Genomic DNA, 21,983 nt, shown 5'->3' on the forward strand with positions numbered 1-21,983 from the left:
GGCGGGGACAGGTGGGGACAGGTGGGGGCTGGTGGGGGCTGGTGGGGACTGGTGGGGGCTGGTGGGGACTGGTGGGGGCTGGTGGGGACTGGTGGGGACTGGTGGGGGCTGGAGGGGACTGGTGGGGACTGGTGGGGACTGGTGGAGGTGGTGGGGGTGGTGGGGGCTGGTGGGGACAGGTGGGGACGGGCGGGGGCTGGAGGGGACTGGTGGGGGCTGGAGGGGACAGGTGGGGGCTGGTGGGGACTGGTGGGGGCTGGAGGGGGCTGGAGTTGACTGGTGGGGACTGGTGGAGGTGGTGGGGACTGGAGGGGATTGGTGGGGACAGGTGGGGACAGGTGGGGACAGGTGGGGACAGGTGGGGACAGGTGGGAACTGGTGGGGGTGGTGGGGACAGGTGGGGACTGGTGGGGACTGGCGGGGACTGGTGGGGGCTGGAGTTGACTGATGGGGACTGGTGGGGGTAATGGGGACAGGTGGGGACTGGTGAGGGTGGTGGGGACAGGTGGGGACAGGTGGGGACAGGTGGGGACAGGTGGGGACTGGCACTCACCTGCAGCTGGGCCTGGCACTCCTGCACGGCCGCCTCCTCCTCGGGGAAGACTCCGTACTTGAGGGTCTTCTCCGACTCGGTCAGGCGCCCCAGGAAGGAGTGCACCAGGGTGTGGAACTCCTCCGCCTGCCACGACAGCGGGGACCCGCTCAGTGCCCAGCTCGCAGCCCCTGAGCCCCCCGAATCCCCCGGGCACACCCCGAGCCCTGCACTGCTGGGTGGACAAGCCCCCGGCGCAGGCGCTGGCAGCTGGGGGAGAGCTGCTGCCCTCCTCGCTCCAAGCCCTCGCTGGGATCGAGGGGACGCCACCAGCCAGCTCTGCACATGGACACAGTTTCTTCTGAGCCTCCAGGACCTCCCTGTGCTGCCCAGCCCCCTGCCCCAGGTGTTCTGTGCACGTTCACACCTGTAGCAGCAGCCGGCCTGGCACCTGGCCGTGGCACAGAACCTCACGCAGCGCCACACACCGAGCCCAGGCACCCCACAGACAACCCCAAAAGGCACGGCCCCCACACCACCCACGGAGCCCAGAACACCCCCAAACGCACAGCCACCCACCTGAGCACCCCACAGAGCAACCCCCAGAGCACGGCCATACCCACCTGGACACCCCCAGAGTACGGACACCCCCAAATCACAGCTTTCCCCCACCTGGACACCCCCAGAGCACGGACACCCCCAAATCACGGCTTTCCCCCACCTGGACACCCCCAGAGCACGGACACCCCCAAATCACAGCTTTCCCCCACCTGGACACACCCAGAGCACGGCCATCCCTCACCTGGGTAACCCCAAGCACGGCCATTCCCCACCAGGACACCCCCAGATCCCGGCCATCCCTCACCTGGACACCCCCAGATCCCGGCCATCCCTCACCTGGACACCCCCAGATCCCGGCCATCCCTCACCTGGACACCCCCAGAACAAGGCCACCCACACACCCCACGGCCACCCAAGCACTCCACACCCCCACAGCCATCTCAGCCTTCCCACTCGGCCGCAGTCCCCCGGGGGGGGGTCCCCCTGCTGCCCCCAGCCCCCAGGTGGGGTCCCCCTGCTGCCCCCAGCCCCAAGGCGGGGTCCCCCTGCTGCCCCCCTGCCTCCAGGGGAGGTTCCCCTGCTGTCCCCCTGCTGCCCCCAGCCCCCAGGCGGGGTTCCCCCGCTGCCCCCAGCCCCAGGAGGGGTCCCCCTGCTGCCCCCCAGCCCCAAGGTGGGGTCCCCGCTGCCCCCCGCCCCCAGGAGGGGTTCCCCTGCTGTCCCCCTGCTGCCCCCCAGCCCCCCCAGGCGGGGTCCCCCTGCTGCCCCCAGCCCCCAGCTGGGGTCCCCCTGCTGCCCCAGCCCCCCCAGCCGGGGTCCCCGCTGCCCCCCGCCCTCACCTGCCGCAGCGCCGCCTCCAGCCGGGCCTGCTTGGACAGGGAGAGTTTGCAAACCAGGTCCCAGCGGGTGCTGAGCTCCTCCACCTGCCGCTGCAGCCACTGCGAGTCCACGCTGCTGCTGCCGCGCGTCAGGTCCCGCACCGAGCGCTTCAGCGTCTTGATGCAGCTGGCGCGTTTGCCCAGCTCCTTCTGGAACACCTGGAGGGAGGGCAGGGCGTGGGACAGGGTCTCACCTGAACCCCACTGCTGTGCAGGGCTCCCCTGAACCCCAAACCCTCACAGGAGCGGGCACGGAGCTCTGCTGAACCCCCAAAACCCTCACAGGAACAGGCACAGGGTCTCACCTGAACCCCACTGCTGTGCAGGGCTCCCCCGAACCCCAAAACCTCACAGGAGCGGGCACGGAACTCTGCTGAACCCCAAAACATCACAGGAACAGGCACAGGGCTCCCCTGAACCCCAAACCCTCACAGGAGCGGGCACAGGGCTCTGCTGAACCCCAAAACCTCACAGGAGCGGGCACGGAGCTCTGCTGAACCCCAAACCCTCACAGGAACAGGCACAGGGTCTCACCTGAACCCCACTGCTGTGCAGGGCTCCCCTGAACCCCAAAACCTCACAGGAGTGGGCACGGAGCTCTGCTGAACCCCCAAAACCCTCACAGGAACAGGCACAGGGCTCCCCTGAACCCCCAAAACCTCACAGGAGCAGGCACGGAGCTCTGCTGAACCCCAAAACCTCACAGGAACAGGCACAGGGCTCCCCTGAACCCCAAACCCTCACAGGAGCGGGCACGGAGCTCTGCTGAACCCCAAACCCTCACAGGAACAGGCACAGGGCTCTCCTGAACCCCAAAACCTCACAGGAACAGGCACAGGGCTCTGCTGAACCCCAAAACCTCACAGGAACAGGCACAGGGCTCTGCTGAACCCCAAACCCTCACAGCAGCGGGCACGGGGCTCCCCTGAACCCCAAAACCTCACAGGAACAGGCACAGGGTTCCTGTGCACCCCAAATCCTCACAGGAACAGGCACAGGGCTCTCCTGAACCCCCAAACCTCACAGGACCGGGCACAGGGTTCCTGTGCACCCCAAAACCTCACAGGAACAGGCACAGGGCTCTCCTGCACCCCAAACCCTCACAGGAGCGGGCACGGAGCTCTGCTGAACCCCAAAACCTCACAGGGGCGGGCACGGGGCTCTGCTGAACCCCAAAACCTCACAGGAACAGGCATGGGGCTCCCCTGAACCCCAAAACCTCACAGGACCTGGCTCCTCTGAACCCCAAACCTTCACCGGAGCGGGCACAGGGCTCTCCTGCACCCCAAACCCTCACAGGAGCGGGCACGGAACTCTGCTGAACCCCAAAACCTCACAGGAGCGGGCACAGGGTCTCACCTGAACCCCAAACCCTCACAGGAGCGGGCACGGAACTCTGCTGAACCCCAAAACCTCACAGGAGCAGGCACGGAACTCTGCTGAACCCCAAAACCTCACAGGAACAGGCACAGGGCTCCCCTGAACCCCAAACCCTCACAGGAACAGGCAGAGGGCTCTTGTGCCCCCCAAACCCTCACAGCAGCGGGCACAGGGCTCTCCTGCACCCCAAAACCTCACAGGAGTCGGCACGGGGCTCTCCTGAACCCCAAACCTTCACAGGAGTGGGCATAGGGCTCTCCTGAACCCCAAACCCTCACAGCAATGGGCACAGGGTTCCTGTGCACCCCAAACCCTCACAGGAGCGGGCACAGGGCTCTGCTGAACCCCAAAACCTCACAGGAGTGGGCATAGGGCTCTCCTGAACCCCAAACCCTCACAGGAGTCGGCACGGGGCTCTCCTGAACCCCAAAACCTCACAGGAGTGGGCACAGGGCTCCTCTGAACCCCAAACCTTCACAGGAGTGGGCACAGGGCTCTGCTGAACCCCAAACCCTCACAGCAGCGGGCACAGGGCTCTCCTGCACCCCAAAACCTCACAGGAGTCGGCACGGGGCTCTCCTGAACCCCAAAACCTCACAGGACCGGGCACAGGGCTCCCCTGAACCCCAAACCCTCACAGGAACAGGCACGGGGCTCTCCTGCACCCCAAAACCTCACAGGAGTCGGCACGGGGCTCTCCTGAACCCCAAACCTTCACAGGACCGGGCACAGGGCTCTGCTGAACCCCAAAACCTCACAGCTCTGGGGTACGTGGGGCCCCCCAGCGCTGACACAGGGCGAGGGGCTCGAGCTGAGCTCAAGCCGGGCTGAAGCTGGGTACAAGCTGGGCTCAAGCCGGGCTCAATCTGGGCTCAAGCCGGGCTCAATCTGGGCACAAACTGGGCACAAGCTGGGCTCAAACTGGGCACAAGCCGGGCTCAAACTGGGCACAAGCTGGGCTCAATCTGGGCTCAAGCCGGGCACAAGCCAGGCTCAATCTGGGCTCAAACCGGGTACAAACCGGGCTCAATCTGGGCACAAACCGGGCTCAATCTGGGCACAGGCCGGGCTCAAACTGGGCTCAATCTGGGCTCAAGCCGGGCACAAGCCGGGCTCAATCTGGGCTCAAGCCGGGCACAAACCGGGCTCAATCTGGGCTCAAGCCGGGCACAAGCTGCTCAAGCCGGGCTCAATCTGGGCACAAGCTGGGCTCAAACCGGGCTCAAGCTGGGCTCAATCTGGGCTCAAGCCGGGCACAAACTGTTCAAGCTGGGCTCAAGCCGGGCTCAATCTGGGCTCAAACTGCTCAATCTGGGCACAAGCCGGGCTCAAGCCGGGCTCAAGCCAAGCTGGAGGCAGCGGGCAGTGCCCGTCCTGTGCCCGGCTCCGCTCCTGGCCCAGAGGGAGGCCGGGCTCAGCCCGGCGCTCCTGGGTCCCCTCTCGCCCCGGGGCCACTCACCTTGTGCTTGTCCATGAGGTCCCCGACCAGGTCGCGGTCGCCCCCGACGGGCGCGTCCTCGCTGAGCTGCGGCTCGGCGCGGTACAGCCAGTCCATCAGCGCCTGCAGCGCGTCCGTGAACTTCCCCGAGAAGAGCAGGTTCTCCTCCAGCTTGTGCTGCCTGCCGGGGGCACGGGACATGCTGCGGGGGCACCCGGCTGCTGGGGGGCACCCCATGGAGCCGCCCCGCAGAGCTGCAGTGTCCGCAGGGACGGGGACAGGTCCTGGCAGCGTTATTATGGACAGGGACAGGTCCTGGCAGTGGCATTATGGACTGGGACAGGTCCTGGCAGTGCCGTTATGGACAGGGACAGGTCCTGGCAGCGCCCACAGGGACAGGGACAGGTCCTGGCAGTGCCATAACAGACAGGGACAGGTCCTGGCAGTGCCCACAGGGACGGGGACAGGTCCTGGCAGTGCCCTCAGGGACGGGGACAGGTCCTGGCAGCGCCCACAGGGACGGGGACAGGTCCTGGCAGCGTTATTATGGACAGGGACAGGTCCTGGCAGTGCCCACAGGGACGGGGACAGGTCCTGGCAGTGCCCACAGGGACGGGGACAGGTCCTGGCAGCGTTATTATGGACAGGGACAGGTCCTGGCAGTGCCCACAGGGACAGGGACAGGTCCTGGCAGTGCCCACAGGGACGGGGACAGGTCCTGGCAGCGCCCTCAGGGACGGGGACAGGTCCTGGCAGTGCCCTCAGGGACGGGGACAGGTCCTGGCAGTGCCCTCAGGGACAGGGACAGGTCCTGGCAGTGCCCTCAGGGACAGGGACAGGTCCTGGCAGTGCCCTCAGGGACGGGGACAGGTCCTGGCAGTGCCCTCAGGGACGGGGACAGGTCCTGGCAGCGCCCACAGGGACGGGGACAGGTCCTGGCAGCGTTATTATGGACAGGGACAGGTCCTGGCAGTGCCCACAGGGACGGGGACAGGTCCTGGCAGTGCCCACAGGGACGGGGACAGGTCCTGGCAGCGTTATTATGGACAGGGACAGGTCCTGGCAGTGCCCACAGGGACAGGGACAGGTCCTGGCAGTGCCCACAGGGACGGGGACAGGTCCTGGCAGCGCCCTCAGGGACGGGGACAGGTCCTGGCAGTGCCCTCAGGGACGGGGACAGGTCCTGGCAGTGCCCTCAGGGACAGGGACAGGTCCTGGCAGTGCCCTCAGGGACAGAGACAGGTCCTGGCAGCGTTATTATGGACAGGGACAGGTCCTGGCAGTGCCCACAGGGACAGGGACAGGTCCTGGCAGTGCCCACAGGGACGGGGACAGGTCCTGGCAGCGCCCTCAGGGACGGGGACTGGTCCTGGCAGTGCCCTCAGGGACGGGGACAGGTCCTGGCAGCGCCCTCAGGGACAGGGACAGGTCCTGGCAGCGTTATTATGGACAGGGACAGGTCCTGGCAGTGCCGTTATGGACAGGGACAGGTCCTGGCAGTGGCATTATGGACTGGGACAGGACCTGGTAGTGCCGTTATGGACAGGGACAGGTCCTGGCAGTGTCTTTATGGACTAGGACAGGTCCTAGCAGTGGCATTATGGACTGGGACAGGTCCTGGCAGTGCCCACAGGGACAGGGACAGGTCCTGGCAGTGCCATTATGGACAGGGACAGGTCCTGGCAGTGTCTTTATGGACGGGGATGGGGCCCAGCTGCACCCCAAGGCAGAACCCAGCAATGCTGGGAATGAGCTCCTGGAGCAGGATGCTCAGGGAGGAAGAGCAGTTCCTTGTGCCTGCCTGGGGCTCACACAGCGAGCAGAGAGCAGCTGATGCCATCCCATCCCCATTTCCATCCCTATTCCCATCCCTATTCCCATCCCAACCCCTTCTCTGTCCCTTCCCCATCCCATCCCATCCCATCCCATCCCATCCCATCCCACTGATCCCATCCCATCCCATCCCATCCCATCCCATCCCATCCCATCCCATCCCATGGATCCCATCCCATCCCATCCCATCCCATCCCATCCCATCCCATCCCATCCCATCCCATCCCATCCCATCCCATCCCATGGATCCCATCCCATCCCATCCCATCCCATCCCATCCCATCCCATCCCATCCCATGGATCCCATCCCATCCCATCCCATCCCATCCCATCCCATGGATCCCATGGATCCCATCCCATCCCATGGATCCCATCCCATCCCATCCCATCCCATCCCATCCCATCCCATGGATCCCATGGATCCCATCCCATCCCATGGATCCCATCCCATCCCATCCCATCCCATCCAATCCCATCCCATCCCATCCCATCCCATCCCATCCCATCCCATCCAATCCCATCCCATCCCATCCCATCCCATCCCATCCCATCCCATCCCATCCCATGGATCCCATCCCATCCCATCCCATCCCATCCCATCCCATGGATCCCATCCCATCCCATCCCATCCCATCCCATCCCATCCCATCCCATCCCATCCCATCCCATCCCATCCCATCCCATGGATCCCATGGATCCCATCCCATCCCATGGATCCCATCCCATCCCATCCCATCCCATCCCATCCCATCCCATCCCATCCCCATCCCATCCCATGGATCCCATCCCATCCCATCCCATCCCATGGATCCCATCCCATCCCATCCCATCCCATCCCATCCCATCCCATCCCATCCCATCCCATGGATCCCATCCCATCCCATGGATCCCATCCCATCCCATCTCATGGATCCCATCCCATGGATCCCATCCCATGGATCCCATCCCATCCCTCTCGCCCCGTTCCCACCTCTCTGCGGCGTGGCTGCACAGCGCGTCCCAGCGCTCCTTCAGCTCCCCCAGCAGCTCCTCCAGCGGCTGCAGGTCCTGGGGGAGCCGGGCCCCCTCCCGCAGTGCCCGCCCGCTCCGCAGCGTCGCCTCGTACACCGGACGCTTTGCCCGCAGCACCTTCTGGAACGCCTGCAGGGGACCCCGCACCCCACAGGTGGGTGTTGGGTCCCCCAGCCGGGGCGGGGGGAGACTCCCTCCTCCCCCAAGACCCCTGGGCCACTTGGGATTCCAACACCCAGCACTCCCCCACTATGGATGCTAAATCTGAATCAGAGTGCCTGTAGTTATTACAGGCCACATAGCTCTCAGGCCTGACTGAGGGCTAGCCTGAGAAATTCATGAGAAGGAATTAAAACAATTCTCAGAGATACTAAACAGCCTTGCAGGTGTTGTTTTGCAGTCTTGTTTTCTCTTGCAGGAGAAGGCCAGGGGGGGTGATGGGCCACCCTGACCAATGATGGTGATGTAGTACTTTGTTAACCAATAAGAGTTTCCTTTCTGTACTTTCCACGTATCTGTCTATAAGACAGAGCTGAAGCAATAAACTAAAGAATTCTCCTGTTGTGACTCCCTTGAGAGTCAGTGTCGTTCTTTAAAGCCGTTCCCAATCGGAACGACACCCCCAAGGTGTCCCAACTCTACAGGATGGCCCTGGGGTGTTGTCCAGCCTCTCTGGTGCTGGGTGTCCCCCCCGGGAGCTGGGGATCCCCCCCTCGGCAGCCCCCAGAACCCCGGTTCTGCACCGCCCGGACCCTCCCGTGTGCCAGGGAGCGGGGCAGCCCCACCTTGTGCTCAGCCAGCTGGCACTTGATCTCCTCCTGGCTGGTGGCAGCGTCCTGCGGCACCTCCAGGCTCTGCTCCACCTCGTCCATCCAGTCCAGGAGCAGCCGCCGGGACTCGCTGAACTGCGGTGGAGGGGAGAGGGGAGGGCTGTGGGGCTGAGGGGGCTGTGGGGGCTGTGGGGCTGTGGGGCTGAGGGGGCTGTGGGGGCTGTGGGGCTGAGGGGGCTGTGGGGGCTGTGGGGGCTGTGGGGGCTGTGGGGGCTGTGGGGCTGAGGGGGCTGAGGGGGCTGAGGGGGCTGAGGGGGCTGTGGGGCTGAGGGGGCTGTGGGGGCTGTGGGGGCTGTGGGGGCTCTGTGGGGCTGTGGGGCTGAGGGGGCTGTGGGGCTGAGGGGGCTGAGGGGGCTGTGGGGGCTGTGGGGGCTGTGGGGGCTGTGGGGCTGAGGGGGCTGAGGGGGCTGTGGGGCTGAGGGGGCTGTGGGGGCTGTGGGGGCTGTGGGGGCTCTGTGGGGCTGTGGGGCTGAGGGGCTGAGGGGGCTGAGGGGGCTGTGGGGCTGAGGGGGCTGTGGGGCTGAGGGGGCTGAGGGGGCTGTGGGGCTGTGGGGGCTGTGGGGCTGAGGGGGCTGAGGGGGCTGTGGGGGCTGAGGGGGCTGAGGGGGCTGTGGGGGCTGAGGGGGCTGTGGGGGCTGTGGGGGCTGAGGGGCTGTGGGGCTGTGGGGGCTGTGGGGCTGAGGGGCTGTGGGGGCTGAGGGGGCTGTGGGGGCTCTGTGGGGCTGTGGGGCTGAGGGGCTGAGGGGGCTGAGGGGGCTGTGGGGCTGAGGGGGCTGTGGGGCTGCGGGGGCTGTGGGGGCTGTGGGGGCTGAGGGGGCTGAGGGGGCTGAGGGGCTGAGGGGGCTGTGGGGCTGAGGGGGCTGTGGGGCTGCGGGGGCTGTGGGGGCTGTGGGGGCTGTGGGGGCTGTGGGGGCTGAGGGGGCTGTGGGGGCTGTGGGGGCTGTGGGGGCTGAGGGGGCTGTGGGGGCTGTGGGGGCTGTGGGGCTGAGGGGGCTGTGGGGGCTGAGGGGGCTGTGGGGGCTCTCTGGGGGCTGAGGGGGCTGTGGGGCTGAGGGGGCTGTGGGGGCTGTGGGGGCTGGGGGGGCTGAGGGGGCTGAGGGGGCTGAGGGGGGACGCAGGGGCAAAGCGGATCTGGGGCGACCCGAACAGGAGCCAGGGAGCCCCAGGGCCAGGACAGGACGGTGACAGCGCTGGAGCCCTGCGGTCCCTCCCTGCTGGCAGGACCCACGGCAGGGAATCGAGTCCTGGGCTGCTTTGGGTTGGAAGGACCTTAAAGCCCCTCAGTTCCACCCGCCTGCCATGGCCAGGGACAGCTTCCACTAGAGCAGAGAGCTCCAAACCCCATCCAACCTCGTCCTGGACACGTCTGAGGATGGGGCAGACTCAGCTTTTCGGGGAAACCGCCCTCACAGGGAAGAATTTCTTCCCAGGATCCCATCCAGCCGTGTCCTCTGGCAGTGGGAAGCCATTCCCCGCTCTCCTGTCCCTCCAGGCCCGTGTCCAAAGCAAAGCAAGGGGCAGAGCCCCCTCCCCAGCCCATGGGAGCGGCCGGGCTGTGTCCCGGTACCTGCTTGCTGCGTTTTCGGGCCTCCTCCAGCATCGCCCCCCGCTCGGCCGCCCGCTGCAGGACCTTGCCCAGCCGCTCCCGGGCCGCCAGCACCAGGTTCTGGATGACGGCCCCGTCCTGCTTCCGACTGAAATCCTTCAGGCGAGCGGCCACGGCCTCCAGGCTGCCCAGCTTCTCCCCGTGGACATTCGCCTCCTTCACCAGGGCCTGCGGGCAGGGGCAGCTGAGTGCGGGTGGTCCTGGGGCAGGTGAGGAGCCCCCGGACACAGCCAGGACAGGACATGGAGCACTGGACACAGCCCAGGACAGGACAGGACATGGAGCACTGGACACAGCCAGGACAGGACATGGAGCACTGGACACAGCCAGGACAGGACATGGAGCACTGGACACAGCCAGGACAGGACATGGAGCACTGGACACAGCCAGGACAGGACATGGAGCACCGGACACAGCCCGTGCCAGGACAGGACATGGAGCACTGGACACAGCCAGGACAGGACAGGACATGGAGCACTGGACACAGCCAGGACAGGACATGGAGCACTGGACACAGCCAGGACAGGACATGGAGCACTGGACACAGCCAGGACAGGACATGGAGCACCGGACACAGCCCGTGCCAGGACAGGACATGGAGCACTGGACACAGCCAGGACAGGACAGGACATGGAGCATTGGACACAGCCAGGACAGGACAGGACATGGAGCACTGGACACAGCCAGGACAGAACAGGACAGGACACGGAGCACTGGACACAGCCAGGACAGGACAGGACAGGACATGGAGCACTGGACACAGCCAGGGCAAGGACAGGACAGGACATGGAGCACTGGACACAGCCAGGACAGGACAGGACAGGACATGGAGCACTGGACACAGCCAGGACAGGACAGGACATGGAGCACTGGACACAGCCAGGACAGGACAGGACAGGACATGGAGCACTGGACACAGCCAGGACAGGACATGGAGCCACCAGGACACAGCCAGGACAGGACATGGAGCACTGGACACAGCCCAGGACAGGACATGGAGCACTGGACACAGCCAGGACAGGACATGGAGCACTGGACACAGCCCAGGACAGGACATGGAGCACTGGACACAGCCAGGACAGGGCATGGAGCACTGGACACAGCCAGGACAGGACAGGACATGGAGCACTGGACACAGCCAGGACAGGACAGGACATGGAGCACTGGACACAGCCAGGACAGGACATGGAGCACTGGACACAGCCAGGACAGGACAGGACAGGACATGGAGCACTGGACACAGCCCGTGCCAGGACAGGACATGGAGCACTGGACACAGCCAGGACAGGACAGGACAGGACATGGAGCACTGGACACAGCCCAGGACAGGACAGGACATGGAGCACTGGACACAGCCAGGACAGGACAGGACATGGAGCACTGGACACAGCCCGTGCCAGGACAGGACATGGAGCCCCCGGACACAGCCAGGACAGGACATGGAGCACTGGACACAGCCAGGACAGGACAGGACAGGACACGGAGCACTGGACACAGCCAGGACAGGACATGGAGCACTGGACACAGCCAGGACAGGACAGGACATGGAGCACTGGACACAGCCAGGACAGGACATGGAGCACTGGACACAGCCAGGACAGGACAGGACAGGACATGGAGCACTGGACACAGCCCAGGACAGGACAGGACACGGAGCACTGGACACAGCCCGTGCCAGGACAGGACATGGAGCACTGGACACAGCCAGGACAGGACAGGACAGGACATGGAGCACTGGACACAGCCCAGGACAGGACAGGACATGGAGCACTGGACACAGCCAGGACAGGACAGGACACGGAGCACTGGACACAGCCAGGACAGGACATGGAGCACTGGACACAGCCAGGACAGGACACGGAGCACTGGACACAGCCAGGAATGGACAGGACAGGACATGGAGCCCCCGGACACAGCCAGGACAGGACAGGACATGGAGCACTGGACACAGCCAGGACAGGACATGGAGCACTGGACACAGCCAGGACAGGACAGGACAGGACATGGAGCACTGGACACAGCCAGGACAGGACATGGAGCTCCCGGACACAGCCAGGACAGGACAGGACACGGAGCACTGGACACAGCCAGGACAGGACATGGAGCACTGGACACAGCCAGGACAGGACAGGACAGGACATGGAGCACTGGACACAGCCAGGACAGGACATGGAGCACTGGACACAGCCAGGACAGGACATGGAGCACTGGACACAGCCAGGACAGGACAGGACATGGAGCCCCCGGACACAGCCAGGACAGGACACGGAGCACCAGGCACACGCTGGGCTGGGCACGGAGCACTGGACATCCCACTTGCTGCAGATCCCTGCAGGGGCCACGCAGGTGCCCTCGGGCAGACCCAGCTCCACGAACCGGCCCCGAGCGCTCTTGCCTTGTGCTCCTGGATCTGGGCGGTGACGGTGTCCAGGACGAAGCTGGGGGGCGCGGGGGACCCCAGCAGCTCCTCGGCGTGGGCCACCCAGCGCAGCAGCTCCTGCGCGGAGCCGTGGAACTCGGTGGTGACGGTCAGCCCCTCGGCCAGGCGCTCCTGCGGGCAGGGGCAGGCACCGGTGGAGGTGGGATCCCGCCGCTCCTGACCTGCTGCGGTCAGCGTGAGCCCCCCGGGGGTCCCAGCCCCGCACCCCGCGCACCTTCCTCTCCTGGGCCTCGGCCTGGACGCTCTCCCACTTCTGCTCCAGGAGCCGCAGGCTGTGCTCGGTGCTGCAGGGCCGGCCCGCGCGGCACGAGTCCAGCAGCCGCTGCAGCCGCTCCCGCAGCCCCCGGTAGGACACGGCCCGCGCCTCCAGCTCCCGGCACAGCTCCTGCCGGGACAGCGCCCGCCGCGGGACCGCCCTCAGGACCGGCACGGGCGGCACGGCCAGGAAACGGACAGGGACGGGCATGGCAAGGCAGGGACAGGTACAGGGATGGGAACGGGGACGGGAACGGGGACGGGAACGGGGATGGGAACGGGGATGGGAACGGGGATGGGAACGGGGATGGGAACGGGGATGGGGATGGGGATGGGAACGGGGATGGGAACGGAGATGGGGATGGGAACGGGGACGGGAACGGGAATGGGAACGGGGATGGGAACAGGGATGAGGATGGGAACGGGAACGGGGATGGGAACGGGGATGGGGATGGGAACGGGGATGGGAACGGGGATGGGAACAGGGATGGGAACGGGGATGGGATGGAGATGGGAACAAGGATGGGGATGGGAACGGGGATGGAACGGGGATGGGGATGGGGATGGGAACGGGGATGGGGATGGGGATGGGAACGGGGACGGGGACGGGAACGGGGATGGGAACGGGGATGGGAACAGGGATGGGGATGGGAACGGGGATGGGAACAGGGATGGGAACAGGGATGGGAACGGGGACGGGGACGGGAACGGGGATGGGAACGGGGATGGGAACAGGGATGGGGATGGGAACGGGGATGGGAACGGGGATGGGAACGGGGATGGGAACGGGGACGGGGACGGGAACGGGGATGGGAACGGGGATGGGGATGGGGATGGGAACGGGGATGGGAACGGGAACGGGGACGGGGATGGGGATGGAAACAAGGATGGGAACAGGGATGGGGATGTGGAGGGGTCAGGTAAAGTAGACGGGGACAGGGATGGGGACAGGGGGATGGGAACAGAGATGGGAACAGGGATGGGGACAGGGATGGGAACAGGGATGGGGATGGGAATGTGGAGGGGTCAGATAAAGAAGACAGAGGACAGGGATGGGGACAGGGATGGGGACAAGGGAGACAGCCATAGTGAACAGGGAGAAGGGATGAAGACAGGGATGTGGATGGGGACAAGAACAGGTTCAGGGCAAGGGACAAGGGCAAGGATGGCTCCTGCTCTGGTCTTACGGAGCTGGAGTGGCTGAGGGAGGGGTACCAGGCTATGCCCGGTTGGGAAGAGGAGGCAGAGGGAAGGATCCTGGCCCAGCAGCGTGCAGAGGGGTGGATCTGGGGCACACATCCGCCCCACAGACGCCAGGGGCCGGCCCTGCGGCCGGCTGGCGCTGCTTCTCACCAGGTGCGCGTTGAGCTTCTCTTTGGTGGCATCCGGGTGGCCCCAGGCCGGCTTGGAGCAGAAGAGCTGCAGCTCCACCTGCTCCAGCCACTGCAGCAGCTCGGTGATCTCCAGGGTGATGTCCTGCACCTGGGGGCGAGGCGAGGCTCAGCGCCGGCCCCTCCGCCCGGCAGCGCCGCGGGCCCGCGGCCGTACCTGGCTCAGGTTGTTCTCCAGCTCCAGCTGCCGGCTCTCGGTCTCGCTGCGCACCAGGTCCCAGCGCTGCCCCAGCTGCTGGAGGCTGCGCTGCAGCCCCTCCACGCTCTCCCCCAGGCTGGAGAGCAGCAGCCCCTGCCCCGCCTCGGTCACCGACTGCACCGTGCGCGCGTGGGACATCACGTCTGTCCGCAGCACCTGGGGACGGAGCGCCGGGGTCACCCCACGTCCCTCTGCACAGAGCGAAGCCCCGAGGCAGCACCGCTGTCACCGCGGCCCTGGGGACTGGCTGAGGGGTCACACCGGGCAGGGACGGCACCCACGGGTGCCCCCAGGCCGCGCTCAGGGCCGCTGATCTCAGCAGGGTGCGGGGCATTCGGGGCAGCGCGGTGGCCGGGCCGGGCGCAGAGGGGACAGGGACCCCTTGCACGGCCCCCGAGGCGCGGGGACAGCCCGAGCCTCGCAGCCTCGCCTGCTCCAGGCACGTCAGGAGCGTGCCCGGGCAAGGGGCTGGGAGACAGCTCATTCCTTCCGTGCTGTCACCGCGGGAGGGGACGCGGCCCCGCGCCGCAGCCTGCCCAGCCCTGCTAACGCAGCAGCCGAGGAGGGGCCGGGCAGCGCCCTGTGGCCAGCACACCCACCCTGGGGTGCCACCGCGGCCAGCACACCCACCCTGGGGTGCCACCGCGGCCAGGAGACCACCCTGGGCTGCCACCGCGGCCAGCACACCCACCCTGGGCTGCCACCACGGCCAGGAGACCACCCTGAAGTGACACCGTGGCCAGGAGACCACCCTGAGGTGACACCACAGCCAGGACCCCCACCCTGGGGCTGCCACTGGGGCCGGGACCCCCACCCTGGGGTGCCACCACGGCCAGGAGACCACCCTGGGGTGACACCACCATCAGGACACCCACCCTGGGGTGCCACCGCGGCCAGGACCCCCACCCTTGGGGTGCCACCGCGGCCAGGACGCCCAGGACGCACACCCCGGTATTGTGACTGTGGCCACACGTCCCTCGGGCCCCTGTGCAGCCTCACCTTGTGCTTGGCCAGCTCGATCTCGCAGCTCTGCAGGTCGGGGCGCAGGGGTGCGGGGCCGCGCAGCTGCTCCCCGGTGCTGCTCAGCCACTGCAGCAGCTCGGCCAGCTGGTGCTGGAACTGCCCCAGCCCCAGCAGCGCTGCCTCCAGCTGGTGCTGCCAGGAGGGAGCCGCGATGTCGGGGGAAGCAAGGGCAGCCCCGGCCCTGGGCACCCACAGAGCGCCCAGCGCCCACCCAGTGCCCACCCAGTGCCCACCCAGCCCTGGACACCCACCCAGTGCCCACCCAGTGCCCACCTGACCCTGGGCACCCACCCAGCAATCCCCAGTGCCCACCCAGCCCTGGACACCCACCCAGTGCCCACCTGACCCTGGGCACCCACCCAGCAATCCCCAGTGCCCACCCAGCCCTGGGCACCCACAGAGCGCCCACCCAGTACCCACCCAGTGCCCACCCAGTGCCCACCCAGCCCTGGGCACCCACAGAGCGCCCACCCAGTACCCACCCAGTGCCCACCCAGTGCCCACCCAGCCCTGGGCACCCACAGAGCGCCCAGCGCCCACCCAGTGCCCACCCAGTGCCCACCCAGTGCCCACCTGACCCTGGACACCCACCCAGTGCCCACCCAGCACCCCCCCAGTGCCCACCTGACCCTGGACACCCACCCAGCACCCCCCCAGTGCCCACCTGACCCTGGGCGCCCACCCAGTGCCCACCCAGCCCTGGGCACCCATCCAGCACCCACCCAGTGCCCACCCAGCCCTGGACACCCACCCATTGCCCACCCAGTGCCCACCCAATGCCCACCTGACCCTTGGCACTCACCCATTGCCCACCCATTGCCCACCCAGTGCCCACCCAGTGCCCACCCGACCCTGGGCACCCACCCAGCAACCCCCAGTGCCCACCCAGTGCCCACCCGGCCCTGGGCACTCACCCAGTGCCCACCCAGTGCCCACCCAGTGCCCACCTGACCCTGGGCACTCACCCAGTGCCCACCCAGTGCCCACCCAGCACCCACCCAGTGCCCACCCAGTGCCCACCCAGCCCTGGGCACCCACCCAGCACCCCCCCAGTGCCCACCCAGTGCCCACCCGGCCCTGGGCACTCACCCATTGCCCACCCAGAGCCCATCCAGCCCTGGGCACCCACCCAGTGCCCATTTGCAGCCACCCCCGCTGACCCAGCACCACACACCCACGTGCCCACCCAGCCCATTCCTGGCACCCCACCTGTCCTGCCAGCCCTGCCCCGAGCCCCCCGTGCCCCCTCCCCACCTGTCGGCTGACGATCTCCTCCTCCAGGTGGTCCCAGCGCTGGCGGAAGTCGCTGAGGGTGGCCGGGGGGTCCCCCTGCCCCGAGCCCCCCTGGTGCCGCAGGCTCTCCACATCCACCTTGCACTGGTAGAGCTCCCGCTTGAACTCCTGGGGGGTGGCACTGCTCGGTGACCCGGCCCCACACAGCGGGGCAGGGTCTGTCTGACCCCCGGCACCCCACGGCACAGCACAGGCACCGGGGCTGCTCCTGCGGGGGTGCCCGGCCACCTCAGGGACTTGTGGGGGACAGGATTTGGCTACCCCAGGCAGGACTTGGCTACCGAGCGCCCGCCGCTGGGGCACCGCCACTGTCCCACCTGCCATCCCCCCATCCCACCCGTGCCCTCCCGGCCCCCACGGCCCCGCGTGGCCAGGGTGGCACCTTGAGCTCCGCCAGCTGCTGCTGCACCATGTCCAGGTCCCCGCCGACCAGGAACTCCTCGGCGATGCGCAGCTCGGCTGCGTCCAGCCACTCCAGCAGCCGCTGGCATAGGGAAAACGGGCATTGGGGGCACCCCATGGTGGCCCCAGGGTCCCTCACACACCTGAGTGGGGACAGGAGGGTGACTCAGCCCCCTCCCTGCCTGAGGGCAGCCCACCTGCATGGTGTCCTGGTAGCTGAGGGCGGCCTGGAGCTGCTCCTCGAGGCGCCCGTTCCGCTCCGTCCACACCCGGCTCAGGCCGTGCCAGGAGGAGTAGAGCTGCGGCCGGGCACGGGGGTCAGTGGTGCCACAGCAGGGCAGGGGGACACAGGGGGACAGGGCGTGGGGGTCAGGGGTCAGTAGTGACCCAGGGGGACAGGGCGTGGGGGTCAGGGGTCAGCAGGGACACAGGGGCACAGGGGGACAGGGCGTGGGGGTCAGGGGTCAGCAGGGACACAGGGACACAGGGCGTGGGGGTCAGGGGTCAGCAGGGACACAGGGTGTGGGGGTCAGGGATCAGCAGGGACACAGGGGCACAGGGGGACAGGGTGTGGGGGTCAGGGGTCAGTAGTGACCCAGGGGGACAGGGCGTGGGGGTCAGGGGTCAGCAGGGACACAGGGGCACAGGGGGACAGGGTGTGGGGGTCAGGGGTCAGCAGGGACACAGGGGCACAGGGGGACAGGGTGTGGGGGTCAGGGGTCAGCAGGGACACAGGGGGACAGGGTGTGGGGGTCAGCGGTCAGCAGGGACACAGGGACACAGGGTGTGGGGGTCAGGGGTCAGCAGGGACACAGGGGGACAGGGTGTGGGGGTCAGGGGTCAGCAGTGACCAGGGGGCGCAGGGTGTGGGGGTCAGGGGTCAGCAGTGACCCAGGGGGACAGGGCGTGGGGGTCAGGGGTCAGCAATGCCCCGGGGGGACAGGGCGTGGGGGTCAGGGGTCATCAGTGACCCGATGGGACAGGGCGTGGGGGTCAGAGGTCAGCAGTGCCCCAGGGGCACAGGGGGACAGGGTGTGGGGGTCAGCAGTGTCAGGGAGGTGGCCAGGGCATAGGGGTGCCAGCGCACGGACATCCAGGCCTGGGGACCAGAGCCCCCACGGAGTGCCCGGGCACAGGGTCATTGGAGCTGCGTGGGGGTCAGTGCCCGGGCACAGGGTCATTGGAGCTGCGTGGGGGTCAGTGCCCGGGCACAGGGTCATTGGAGCTGCGTGGGGGTCAGTGCCCGGGCACAGGGTCAGTGGAGCTGCGTGGGGGTCAGTGCCCGGGCACAGGGTCAGTGGAGCTGCGTGGGGGTCAGTGCCTGGGCACAGGGTCAGTGGAGCTGCGTGGGGGTCAGTGCCTGGGCACAGGGTCAGTGGAGCTGCGTGGGGGTCAGTGCCTGGGCACAGGGTCAGTGGAGCTGCGTGGGGGTCAGTGCCTGGGCACAGGGTCAGTGGAGCTGGGTGGGGGTCAGTGCCCGGGCACAGGGTCAGTGGAGCTGCGTGGGGGTCAGCGGCACCGAGGGGGGCTCTGGGGTGCGGGGGTCCGCGGCGCTGCCGGGGGTCGGGGACACGCCAGCCCCACAAAGCAGCATCCACAGCCCGCCAGGGCCCTGCCCCTCTCTGAAGCCGAGGACACTCACATCGTCCAGGCTCTTGGTGACGTCGGGCTTGTCGGGGTCCCCGCAGGAGGCCATCAGCTCCACGCCCAGGCTGCCCAGCGTGTCCAGCTCACCCTGCAGCGCGTCGATCTCCTCCCGCAGTGCCTGCGCGGGGCGCGGCGCTCAGGGCTGCCCTCGCCGGGGGCTGCCCACTGAGCCCCCCGCCCAGCCCTACCTGCATGGTGCGCAGCCGCGTGCGGATGGCCTCGGGCTCGCCACCGGCCTCCTCCAGCCCCAGCACCAGCTGCTGGGTGTCACTGAGCGCCACGGCCAGCTCAGACAGGCCGTGCCAGAAGCGCTCGGCCAGCGCCAGCAGCTCCCGCAGCCAGCGCTCCCGCTCCTGGCAGCGGCCGCGCAGGCAGCCCCACTGTGCCAGCAGCTGTGCCGTGCGCTCCTGGATCCCTGCGGGGCGCAGCGGGTCAGGGACCGGGGTGCCGAGCCCCCGCACGCAGCCCCGACCGCGACACGGATCGCCTGCCGGCCGGGCCGTGCCCACCCCTCCGCTCCGGTACCTCTGGCGGCGGCGTCGGAGCTGACCGCCTGCATGGTGGCCAGCAGCTCCTCGCCCTGCGCCCGGATGCCCTCCAGGGCCACCCCGAGCTTCTCCAGCTCGCCCAGGGCCAGGCTGTTCTCCCGGATCTGCTCGCGCAGGTGGGCCGCGTCGCCGCGGACAGGGGGCTGGCTCTGCAGCCGGCTCTGCAGCCGCTCCAGGCACTCCAGCAGCAGATCCATGCGCTCCGACAGCTGGGGAGCAGCCCGGGGACTCCAATGTGGGGCCCTGGGGACCGACTGTGCCCCACGGGATGTGCCCCACGGGTGTGCCCCACGGGTGTGCCCCACAGGGCTGTGCCCCATGGGATGAGCCCCAGGGGATGTGCCCACCGGGATGTGCCCCACGGGATGTGCCCCACAGGGATGTGCCCCACGGGATGTGCCCCACAGGGATGTGCCCCACAGGGATGTGCCCCACGGGATGTGCCCCACGGGATGTGCCCAACGGGATGTGCCCCACGGGCTGTGCCCCACAGGGATGTGCCCCATGGGATGTGCCCCACGGGTGTGCCCCACGGGATGTGCCCCATGGGATGTGCCCTGCAGGGCTGTGCCCCACGGGATGTGCCCCATGGGATGTGCCCCACAGGGATGTGCCCCATGGGATGTGCCCCACAGGGATGTGCCCCACGGGCTGTGCCCCAGAGGATGTGCCCTACGGGATGTGCCCCACGGGATGTGCCCCACAGAGCTGTGCCCCACAGGATGTGCCCCAGAGGATGTGCCCCACAGAGCTGTGCCCCACAGGGCTGTGCCCTGCAGAGCTGTGCCCCATGGGATGTGCCCCACAGGGCTGTGCCCCACGGGCTGTGCCCCACAGGGACGTGTGCTGGGTGCTGCTCCCACAGGACTCCTGTTCGTTCCAGCCCCATGGTGCCCACGGCGATGCCTCCCCCGTCCCCTCACCTCTCCCGGGGGCCGTGCCAGCCCCGTACCTGGCTGTATCGCGGCAGGGCATCCTCCAGCAGAGCCGCTGCCTGGCGCACACGCTCGCGGATGTGGCCGTACTGCTCCTCCAGCTCCTGCCAGCGCCGCTGGAACGGGGCTCCCTGCTCGGGGCTCAGCTCCAGCAGCTGCGCCGACACGCGCTGCAGCTTCCCCACCAGCGGCCGGTGCTCGGCGATGGCCTCCCGCAGGCTCTGGCGGCGAGGAAGAGCCGTGGGGCGCGTGGGGAAGGGCTGTGTGCCATGGGCTGTGCCCCATGGGCTGTGCCCCACGGGATGTGCCCCACGGGATGTGCCCCACGGGTGTGCCCCACAGGTGTGCCCCATGGGATGTGCCCCACGAGCTGTGCCCCACGGGCTGTGCCCCATGGGCTGTGCCCAACGGGATGTGCGCCACGGGATGTGCCCCATGGGATGTGCCCCACAGGGATGAGCCCCATGGGATGTGCCCTATGGGATGAGCCCCACGGGCTGTGCCCCACGGGATGTGCCCCACAGGATGTGCCCTGCAGGGCTGTGCCCCACGGGTGTGCCCCATGGGATGTGCCCCATGGGATGTGCCCCACAGGTGTGCCCCATGGGATGTGCCCTGCAGGGATGTGCCCCACAGGATGTGCCCCACGGGTGTGCCCCACAGGATGTGCCCCATGGGATGTGCCCCACGGGCTGTGCCCCACGGGCTGTGCCCCATGGGATGTGCCCCACGGGCTGTGCCCCATGGGATGTGCCCCACAGGGATGTGCCCCACGGGCTGGACCCCATGGGATGTGCCCCACAGGGATGAGCCCCACGGGATGTGCCCCACGGGATGTGCCCCACGGGTGCTGCCCCTCGGGCTGTGCCCCACAGGGACGTGTGCTGGGTGCTGCCCCCACAGGACTCCTGTTCGCTCCAGCCCCATGGTGCCCACGGCGATGCCTCCCCCGTCCCGTCACCTCTCCCAGCCTGGGGGCGGCCGAGCGAGTCCCTTTTGTCCCTTTTGCCCCTGCCCTGCCCGCACCTGCAGCAGCGCCTGCTGCTCCTTGAAGGCCTCGTAGCTGATGGCGTTGGGGGAGAGCTGCACGCCCAGAGCCTGCGTCTCCTCCAGCCAGGGCAGCAGCTCCTCGAGGGCCTCGGAGAACTGTGCGAGCAGGGACTGGGCGTGCTCCAGCTGCACGGCACAGGCGCCGCTGCGCAGGGAGAGCTGCTCCGTGCGCTCCCGCAGCGCCTGCACGGACGGCTGAGGAGATAGAGGTCACGGCGTGGCCGGGGACACGGGGCACAGCCGTCCCTGGGCGCTGGCCGCGTCTCCCCGGCGCCCTCCCGGCTCACCTGAAGGCGCTGCCGCAGGGGCTCGGGGCAGCAGCGCAGCAGCGGCTCCGAGAAGCCCAGCAGACGCTCAACCAGGCCCCGGCAGTGCAGGATCTCGGCGGAGAGCAGCTGCAACGGAGCCGCAGGTGGGTGCCGGGTCCCGGCAGGAGCCGGCGGGATGGGGACAGCAAGGCGGTGCCCCCGGCACCCCTGGGCACTGCTGCAGACCCACCTTCTGCTCGGAGAGCTGCGAGCGCAGAGCCTCAGCATCCAGCTGCACGCGGCCGATCTCCTCCAGTCGCTCGCCCAGCCCAGCCACACGGCTGAGCTGGGACTCCAGGACCTGCTCAAACTGCAGCAGAGGGACAACACCTCAGCCAGGGAGGGTGTGAATGCACCGGGACAGCTGCTTCGGTCACGGATGCCCAGCGCATCGCACGGGGCTGTGCCACAACCCAGCACGTCCCA

The 21,983-nt window shown here is 68.0% G+C and overlaps 1 protein-coding gene across 3 annotated transcripts in view; it reads right to left on the bottom strand.

The window, feature by feature from the left end:
- Positions 1 to 21,983, bottom strand: part of PLEC (plectin) — a 127,049-nt gene that overhangs the window by 6,161 nt on the left and 98,905 nt on the right. For all 3 annotated transcript variants that reach the window (XM_086875582.1, XM_086875588.1, XM_086875583.1), the window contains 21 exons: positions 21,748 to 21,867; positions 21,537 to 21,644; positions 21,226 to 21,444; positions 20,217 to 20,420; positions 19,242 to 19,473; positions 18,905 to 19,131; positions 18,712 to 18,834; positions 17,267 to 17,368; positions 17,050 to 17,151; positions 16,629 to 16,775; positions 15,351 to 15,506; positions 14,310 to 14,507; positions 14,115 to 14,243; positions 12,721 to 12,891; positions 12,462 to 12,617; positions 10,028 to 10,234; positions 8,416 to 8,535; positions 7,590 to 7,759; positions 4,808 to 4,967; positions 1,930 to 2,127; positions 554 to 679 (listed from right to left, as the gene is read on the bottom strand). In XM_086875582.1, the coding sequence (XP_086731708.1) occupies positions 554 to 679; positions 1,930 to 2,127; positions 4,808 to 4,967; positions 7,590 to 7,759; positions 8,416 to 8,535; positions 10,028 to 10,234; positions 12,462 to 12,617; positions 12,721 to 12,891; positions 14,115 to 14,243; positions 14,310 to 14,507; positions 15,351 to 15,506; positions 16,629 to 16,775; positions 17,050 to 17,151; positions 17,267 to 17,368; positions 18,712 to 18,834; positions 18,905 to 19,131; positions 19,242 to 19,473; positions 20,217 to 20,420; positions 21,226 to 21,444; positions 21,537 to 21,644; positions 21,748 to 21,867 (3,375 nt within the window). The remainder of the gene's footprint in view (positions 1 to 553; positions 680 to 1,929; positions 2,128 to 4,807; positions 4,968 to 7,589; positions 7,760 to 8,415; positions 8,536 to 10,027; positions 10,235 to 12,461; positions 12,618 to 12,720; positions 12,892 to 14,114; positions 14,244 to 14,309; positions 14,508 to 15,350; positions 15,507 to 16,628; positions 16,776 to 17,049; positions 17,152 to 17,266; positions 17,369 to 18,711; positions 18,835 to 18,904; positions 19,132 to 19,241; positions 19,474 to 20,216; positions 20,421 to 21,225; positions 21,445 to 21,536; positions 21,645 to 21,747; positions 21,868 to 21,983) is intronic.

This window comes from Cyanistes caeruleus, chromosome 1 (assembly GCF_971803275.1).
Source record: "Cyanistes caeruleus chromosome 1, bCyaCae1.hap1.1, whole genome shotgun sequence".
NCBI classification, from domain to species: domain Eukaryota; kingdom Metazoa; phylum Chordata; class Aves; order Passeriformes; family Paridae; genus Cyanistes; species Cyanistes caeruleus.